The 8,720-nt window shown below is 54.6% G+C and overlaps 1 protein-coding gene across 3 annotated transcripts; it reads left to right on the plus strand.

Moving 5' to 3' along the window:
* Window positions 1-877: 877 nt before the first annotated feature.
* On the plus strand, window positions 878-2,684 carry PSMG3 (proteasome assembly chaperone 3). Of its 3 annotated transcripts, none has more exons than XM_036933014.2 (3): window positions 878-1,150; window positions 1,292-1,528; window positions 2,133-2,684. In XM_036933014.2, the coding sequence occupies exons 2-3, from the start codon at window positions 1,313-1,315 to the stop codon at window positions 2,283-2,285; spliced, it is 369 nt and encodes a 122-aa protein (XP_036788909.1). In that variant the 5' UTR covers window positions 878-1,150; window positions 1,292-1,312; the 3' UTR covers window positions 2,286-2,684. The 3 variants fall into 3 exon arrangements, with proteins under 3 accessions (XP_036788909.1, XP_036788907.1, XP_057343449.1); XM_036933012.2 differs by having other exon boundaries at window positions 884-1,038; XM_057487466.1 differs by having other exon boundaries at window positions 884-1,038; window positions 2,157-2,684.
* The last annotated feature ends 6,036 nt before the right edge of the window (window positions 2,685-8,720 follow it).

The raw sequence follows: 8,720 nt of genomic DNA on the forward strand, positions 1-8,720 counted from the left end.
GTTAAGGGGAGGGGGCTGGCTTGCTTGCTTGCTGGCTTTTTCCAGAGCAGAAGAGAAAGACGGCCCGGGACTGCGGTTTGTGAGCAATAAACGGGTTTTAAACTTTTTTCTCCCTTTGATTTCGGTTTTTAGAGGTATTTTGCTCGGGATTTTCTCTCTCCGGACTAACACACACAAAGTGCCAAACAAACGTTTATTCTTACTCCCTGGACGTGGAGGGTATCCCACAGCGGCCTTTGAGGACAGAGACCTCCGGACATCCAGAGGGGTTCCAAGGGCCCCTGGCTTCCCCCAGGAGGGCAGAGCTCCCCTCCAGGAGTGAACTGCCCAGACTGCCCCCAGTTGTCTTACAGCTCGGCCTGGACTTTGGACTTCGGTGTTGTCATCGCATTTCCCAGTTTGGGCAAAAACCCCCTTCGCCGATGAGGCGGCAGAGGCGCCGGCCGGGCCGGTCCTTGGCAGGAGTCCCCTACCCGCCGCCCCCGGCTGCACGTCCCCGGGGACCCCCTGCCCCGGGGGGACCGAGCCCGGGGGGTAGTCCCGGAAGAAACCCGCTTCCCGCGCGCTTTGACCCCGCCTGGCTCTGCCTCCGCCCACCCCTGCGCGTCAGGAGGGACCGGGGGCCCACGATGACCCCTCCGGAGAAGCCTGAGGCCCCTGTCCGGAAAGCCCGGGGCCGCGGGGCCGAGGCCAGTGGGTGGAGCCGCAGCACCGTCCCAGCACAGCGAGCCCTTTTCCAAAGCACGGAACCCAGCGGCTCAGGGCCGGACGCCCCGCAGGGATCCGAGGCCCGCAGGTTGCACTTCCGGTGGGGGCCGTGCGTCACTTCCGGTTGCGTCCCGGTGAGCGAGGACGGCGTGTCTGGCGGCGCGCGGTTGTGGCGGGTGGCGTCCGCGCCGCGCCCGGACTCATCCCTTTGCGCCGCGTTCATCCCTTTGCGCCACCGGGATAGCGGTGCTGCTCCCTCCGGTGGCGCCGGTCGTGTTGGGGCCTCAGCGCGGCGGGGCTGCAGTAGCGCGGGACGGCGCGCGACATATGGTGCGCTGCTCACCTGCCTGTAGACAGACGTGTGTGTGTTTGACCTGCCGCCGGCCTTGCTCGGCCTGCCTGTCTGTGCCGCGTGCCTGCGCAAGGACTCCAGAAAGTTCAGGTGCAGCCCTGAAGGGCGGACAGACTGATGCTTTGAATGGGCTTGCTTGTGTTTCTGGATTACGGTCAAAGGGTGGTTATCTCGGAGCCCCAGGGCGATCTGGCACTGACTGACTCCTTTTTCTCCCTTTTAAACATAAAGTGCCATTGAAGAGACCCAGCTATGGAAGGGAAACCCTTGGTGACATCAAAGCAGAAGACTGCCGAGGTGTGTGGGGTCCCCACCCAGGTGGTCTGCACAGCGTTCAGCAGTCACGTCCTGGTGGTGGTGACCCAGTTCGGGAAGATGGGTACCCTGGTCGCCTTGGAACCCACCAGTGTGGCTGGTGACATCAGCAAGCCCATGCTCACCACCAGAGTCCTTCTGGGGCAGGACGAGGTAAAATGGGCAGGGATCCCTGCAGTGCAGGAAAAAATGCTTTGGTGGCCATAGCTTTGCCAATGTGGGTGTGGAGCGTCTGGTAGACACGCCCCCCTTACCGGGTAACAGCCATTTTCCGTGGCCTTTGTGGGGCCGAGGGCATCCACCTGCCCTTGTTGGATGCTCTTCCAAGCCCATCAGTTTACCCAGAAGACAGAAGGGGTATTGATTTTGTAATGCGGGCCTCCCCTTCTGTCTGACCCTTTCATGATACAGTAATGAGCAGCTGTCAGCTCTGTTCTGCAAAGGTTGCCTGTGAGATTTGACAGAGTTCCGCTCTGCAGACTTGTCTCTCATGAGTCCTTTCAGATTAGAAATGGCAGGATGATACAGAGGAATCAAGGCACTAAGAAATTATTGATGCCTTTTTAAAAGCAGCTTGTTTGTACAGGGTGTGTTCAGGAGTCTCATTGAACTCTGAATCACTGTTGACATCCAACGTATCGGGCAGTGTTTTACTGGAGGAACAGGAAGCCAGTCTGGTTTCCTGAGGGCTGTGTAGTGAAGGCATTAAGGGAAAATTTACATTTGAAATAGGTTTCTCTCCCCTTCCCTTCACCAGCCTCTCATCCATGTCTTTGCAAAGAACCTGGTGACGTTTGTGTCTCAAGAAGCTGGAAACAGAGCCATCCTCCTCGCTATGGCCGTGAAGGACAGAAGCGTGGAGGTGCTGAAGGCCTTGAAGGAGGTGATCCAGGCGTGCCAGGTGTGGTGATCCTAGAGTTAGCTATACCTGCTGCTCAGCAGGACTGTATGGAGGCGCAGGCGCCCCCTTGGTGATTTGAAGACACCGCCTTTGGTCATTCAGAAAGAGGAACATTCTCTGGCATCAACTATGGAAGCCAAAAGACATAGGCACATTTCAGGTAGACATTTTGGCCACTAATGTCATCCGTGGATGGAAGGAAGACACATAATGTGTCTCGGGGAGTTGTGAATGGTTCTCACTGGGGTCCACAGAACAGCATGTATTCGAGAATGGAGAGAAAGAGGTGTCAGGCATGAGCCATGGTTCTCAGGGTGCAGGGTCAGTTGGAGGGAATTTATTTTATTAAAAATAAATGCATATCCTTAAATACTTCACCATTCTTATTAAAAATACTGGGAAATCTCAGTCACACAGTGTAAACTCGGTTTAGTGTACCGCAGATGGGAGGGAAACTTTTCTGTAGTTCACATGGATGAGACAAGTTCCCATAGTTGGCTGGCACACACTCTTCTTACCTGCTGCTCTTCCTGTGACTTCACTGAGGTTCCCGGGGAGCTGGGTGGCCGTTTACCTGCATTCCAGAAGCATCTCTTACTGCTGTGGTAGGGCAGGAGCAGCCTTAGGAGGCACATCGTCAAAAGCTGGGGAACAGGTACATGTCACCCCCCAGGCCAGGTGGGGCCGATGAGGCATCCCTACTGCCCAGGGGCTCCCTGTGAGGGCATTCTGGATGATGGGAGAAGGACCTTTCCAGCAGAGGCTGGGAGGGAGGTGGAGGGAGCACAACAAGGACAGGGTATTTGGGGCTGGCTGAGTGTGACACCCGAGGCAGGGCCTCCTGTGCTGAAGCCATGGGACTCCATCCTGAGCTCACAAGTTGCTCCTAAGGTTTCTAGTTAGGTTGGTTTGCCCTTCAGAAGCAATCCCAGAAAATATTTCCAAGGATTGGCTGAAGTATGGGGCAGTATGTTGGCCTCAGGTGCATTTATGGCACAGAAGTCAGCCTGTGGCTGCACAGCCCTGCAGGGGCAGCCTGGGGTCCCTTGGGTCCACCCTCGTCCCTGCAGCCACAGTGGTGGTGGGAGTCGCTGTGGGGACAGGAAACTTGTGCCATCTGACTCAGGCTCATGGGGAATCGGGCACCGGGAGAACTGGGTGAGGTATGGGGCAGGGTCTGAAAACAGGAACTCCCACCAGGATGCCCCCGAAGTGCTGTAAGTGGTGCTATGTTCACAGGATTAGAAGGGCTTGCTTTTGTTTTCTTTCAGAACCAGCAGTTTCTGAAGTCCTGAGAGTTTCTTGATGTTAGAAACATGTGATGGGAAAGACTGGCTCACACTGCTGGTCCAGTTTAAAAGAATTCAGAGTGAATTTACTGAAGACGGGACAGATAAAAACTGCAGGGGCTCATTCCCTCAGCAGGCTGCCTGTGTGCCAGCACTGGGTCACCATCAGCCCTGGTTTCTGCCCTGTCAGAGCCCACAGTCTCGTCCAGGCACCGACCAGGCAACCTCAGCATGGGGAGGGCCCCAGAGACCCATGTGGGGACCCACCTGATGTCCAGAGGAGATGCTGCCACTTTAGTGGGGAGACTGCGTTGGAGGGTGCCACAGCAGGGAGCCTGAGCGACTGAGGCCCTTCCCCCACAGCCACCCCTTGTCACACAGGCCTCACAGCACGGAAGCAGGCAGGCTCATCCCTGGGAGACAGGCCTCCTTTGTGGCCCACTCTGGCTCCAGGGCTCCCAGCCCACTTTGCTCCACTGTCCTGCCAATGGGTTTCCACCCTGGGCAAGTTCACTATAGATTCATTGAGACCAAAGACAATGGAACATTCTTGGGGTGAAAGGGTTTATACCCAAGTTTATTCCCATGGTGGCAGGTCAATCACTAGAATCCTGTCCACTCAGAGTGAATCTGCATGCAGCAGGCCAGTCTCTGCCTCTGGGCCTCTCCACCCCCACAGCTGTCTCAGTCTCTGTCCTTGGCACTGCCACCACTCTAGTCTCTGCTCTCCTGCAGCCATTCGGCCATGCCACCATGTCACTCAGAGCACTGGGCAGAGCTCTTTATATAGTCAATAGCAACATATTGCCTATGTGTGTGTAGTGAGGTAGCCAACCAGGGCCAGGTGAGAATCCTGGCCATACAAACCTTCACTTTATCCACACTCCAGCCCTCCAAGATTCTCGCCTCTTCCATCTGTGTGCCCTCAATCCTCTGCGATCGTCCTTGTGCAAGGAGGCTGGAACATTATAACCAAATTCCATAATAACTGAGGCTACCACAATATACAAATAACAAAAATTAAGACAAATTATAATAACCCTCAAGCCTGAGGAGATGCATTGCCACCAAGTGGTCATTCAAACCAGTTCTACTCAAATGAGTTAACCAAAAGGACCATGGGTGGGCCTTATAATACTCACCTTCCCTAGCAGAAAATCTTGCAAACAGGCTGATCTTGTTGCTTTGTCTTTGGCTTCTGCTTCTCCATCCTCAGTGGCCGGAACTGCTGCCCCAGTAAGATTCTATTTGACTTCCCATCCAATTTCTCTCTGCTCCTGCCTTTATCAAATCAAACCACATCTGGGTCCTCGTGACCTTCACGGGGCCCTTTAAATTCTTCCTTTGAAGGGCAGACCATATTTCGTTTTGTGCTTTCATTTCTTGGACCTGAGTACAGCAGCATAGCATAGGGTGCTCCACAAACTGGGGAGGGGGCTGCACCTCTCATGGAGGAATCCGTGGTTGCTGAGTCTTTTTCTCAGGCTTTCCACCAACTTTCAACCAGATGGGGTTTCAGCTGAGGAGGGGCTGATGTCTCTGGCACCAGCAGGGCCTCCCCTCAGCCTGTTCACCAAACCCTCCGCTCCTCCATTTCTGGGTCTGAGCTCCACTATATCCTTCACCTGCCCCACGGCACCTGTCAGCCTGCATTCTCATGCTGCTGCTGCTCAGGCCACTGCTCCTCAGCCTGCTAACTCTCGGGCTACCACGACATCCTTTACCATCTCCACAGCACCTCATAATGATGCCATTTCAATCACCAACAAATTTTTTTACCTCAACAGCACTTTGCAGCTCGTGTTCTTGTGCTGCCTCTTCTCATGCTTCCTGCGGGAGGATGTCTTTCTCCCTTACGGTTTTTCTCAATATTGTGAGAAGAAGTCTCCCACAGTTCCCACAGCCACTCTGTTTCCTAAAGGAATTCCCTATTTTGCTGAGGGTCAACTTTATGGCCTCAGGTGTTGCCTCCACCCCTTCCCAGTCAGGGTGGAGCCTAGTCCTCTAGGAGGCAAGCCATGTAGGACCACACATCCACTAGGGGACACTTGAATGTCTCCCCGTCCATAGGGGCAGCCCACTGAAGCACCCCTCCCATAAGGGCAGCCAGTTCTTTTCCTTGGCCAACAGTGAATCCTGCCGACTACGCCAATTGTCTTACCAGTGGGTTTCAGTTCCGTGCAAGTTCACTATGGATTCAATGAGAACCAAAAAATTGACAATGGAACATTTTTGGAGTTAAAGTGTTTATACCCAACTTTATTCTCACAGTAGCAGGTCATTCACTAGAATCCCATCCACTCAGAGTGAGTCTGCATACAGCAAGCTGGTCTCTGCCTTTGGGCCTCTCTGCCCCCACAACTGTCTATGTCGGTTCTCAATGCTGCCACTACACCAGTGTCTGCTCTCCTGCAGCCCTGCAGCTGTGCGGTCATGCCACAGTGTCGCTCAGAGCAGGCGGAGCTCTTTAGAGTCAATGGCAACATAGTGCCCATGCATGTGTAGTGAGCTAGGTGACCAGGGCCAGGTGAGAATCCTGGCCATAGGAACCTTCACTTTATCCACACCCACTTTCCTGGTTGGGCTTGGCCTTGGCCCACATACCTCCTACCCCTGGGACACTCTGGGACTGCTATCTGTCAGCTCCCTCTCCACTTGTGTCCACACTGGCATTTCCCCCAGTAAGGTTCCTTGTAGCAAACCCCACTTGGTGTCTGTCTCTTGAAGGACCTCGGATACAAAGGACCTGACAGAAGGGAGGGGACTGTCCACCCAAGTGACCCCAGAGGTGATGTGTGTGTCACGACTGGTGTAGGTAACAGTTACCCGAAATGAGAGCTGGCTGGGAGCAGAAGCAGGGTGTGGCATCAGAGGCTGACACTACCACAGGCTCCCCAGAGTCCCAGTTCTAGGCTGACCTGGGTCAGTCACGTGCGTCATATAAACCCTGAGGCTTTTGTCCCTGGAGCATTGGCCCCTGCACATACATAGGAACCTGCAGCAGGGACAGGGCTCTAGTCTGGGTGTACATTCCGATTTGCAGTGTAACCATGGGCCTAGCTCACTGCCCAGCACCTGCCTGGCTCTGGTCAGCCCTTGTCACACATGTGGTAACTCAGTTCTCATGCACCCCAGGTGGGGCCACAGGCACTGAATCACACAGCTGCTGCTGAGTGGCAGAGCTGGGATTTAAACCCTGGGCAGAGAGCCTTGAGGGCCATACTGTTTACTATCATGGCCCCCTCCTCCCCTGAGCTCTGATCTCACTGAGAAGCCAGCCCTGTGGGTGCTCCAGGCCTAATTGTCTCCGTGTTCCTGCCTGATTCTGACCCAGTGGGCCAGGCGCTGGCAGTGGCTGCATCTTCTGACCAGCCCATATAGCCGCCCTTAGGAGGCAGGTAGGGAGTGGAGAAAACTGCTTCTCAGACCAGAAGAGTAGCTCAGAGACACAGGGTGCTTGGTGGCCCCAGGATGTACATGCAGCTGTGTCCCATGTTATCTGCACAGTGCCTTGGCTGGCTGCCTGGACGGGGCTGGTGTAACTGACGTATAATTGAAACCAGGGTCCCCAGTGCTTCCTCTAAGTCATACTATTTACAGCTGCCTGGAGCTGTCTGGTAGCTATTAAATAATACAGACTGAGACTAAATGCTTTGGTCATTTAAGCCAGTGCCTTACTGCTCTGCTCTGCCCTATAAATCAAGACATGTGACTTGTGTGAAAGGGCACTTGGCCCCTGGCTTTCTGCAGTGCTCTGCTCCCAGCTGCTATAACTCAAGAAGAGAGATACATGCTCCAATAAAGAGATCTATAAAGCTGCAGTTTCCACAGGCAGGGCTGTCTGTTTTGTGGAAATTGTTATTCCTTTAGATGGAAAGGCTGCATATGGCGCTTACCCAGTGATCAAACTGTAATTACAACTTCCAGCAATTTACAGCCAAATGTAAATAATGAACACAGGGCTGCCAGCCCCTGCAGCAGTGGGCTGGTAGATGAAGCTCTCTTTCAGTACCGTGCCCTTGAACCGACACGGTGTGATTTGTCCAACAGTTTTCTGCTGAGCTGCAAGCAGAAGGCCGCCTGCTCCTCCTCCCTCCCTCTCCCTCCCTTTTCCAGCTCAGAGCCAAGGGCAAGTGGGTACCCTTGGAGGTCAAGAGAAGCCAGAGAGGGCAGCCGCTCTTCGTTATCATTCTGAGCAGCTTATCCAGCGTTTTGACAGAATTGGATACCTCTGAACTAATTATGACAAACAGCCCACGGAATAAGATAGCAGCACGGGGACTGGCTGAGGTAGCTGGCGTCAGCAATTTTGTTTAGTGCCTGGAAGTGAAACGAAATCAGGGAGGGGCACTTGGGTAAGTGATGGGAGTGATGGCCACTTAAGAATGGTATGAGAGAAACCCAGGCCAGGAGAAGGGCCTGCAGAGAGGCGTCCTCCCATTGGGTGTGGTTCTGGTTTCCCAACGACAATGGGACACACCCAGCCTCCTGCGGGTTTGGAGGGTGACTTGGGTGGAAATGACTCAAATTCCAGAAAGAGCGTGAGCAGGGAAAGTGGGGAAGCTTTTGGAACAGACCAAAGCTGAGGGACATTTCAGTGAGGACCGTATCCCAGAAAGCCCAGGGTGGGGTGGGAGTGGCCAGGCACTGTGTGTGAGGACAGCGGCTGACAGTCTCCTCACATGGGCTCCCTGTCTCAGGTGAGACCCCCCCATGGGGGTGCTTCACAGAGCCTGAACCCCATCCTGCAGCCAAGAAAGGATGGACTGCAGGGCTGAGAATTGCTCCTGGCAGGATGGCAGTACCAGAATGCCTCCCACCCCTGTGCCCAGGCCTGTAGGAGGGGACAGGGCCACATGCTCCTGGCTTGATTGGCCGGGGCCAGGTGGCGGCGGGGTGGCGGTGCAGAGGGAGAGAGGAGGCAGCTGGAAGGATAGTAGGTGGGGAAGGAAAGGGAGAAGGGGACAGAAATGGACGGGTTCCAAGGAAGAGACCGAGTAACACCAGCCCTCAAGCAGGATGTCACTGGCTGCAACCTGCATGGTGCCTTTGTCCACATTCTTCAGCCCCCACACACCCATGAGCATAAGGACCATTGAGTCCCCTCAGAGGGACACAGACTCAGGGCTGTGCAGAAGGAGCCAGATTAGAGCCG

The sequence above is a fragment of the Manis pentadactyla genome, chromosome 10 (assembly GCF_030020395.1).
Source record: "Manis pentadactyla isolate mManPen7 chromosome 10, mManPen7.hap1, whole genome shotgun sequence".
NCBI classification, from domain to species: domain Eukaryota; kingdom Metazoa; phylum Chordata; class Mammalia; order Pholidota; family Manidae; genus Manis; species Manis pentadactyla.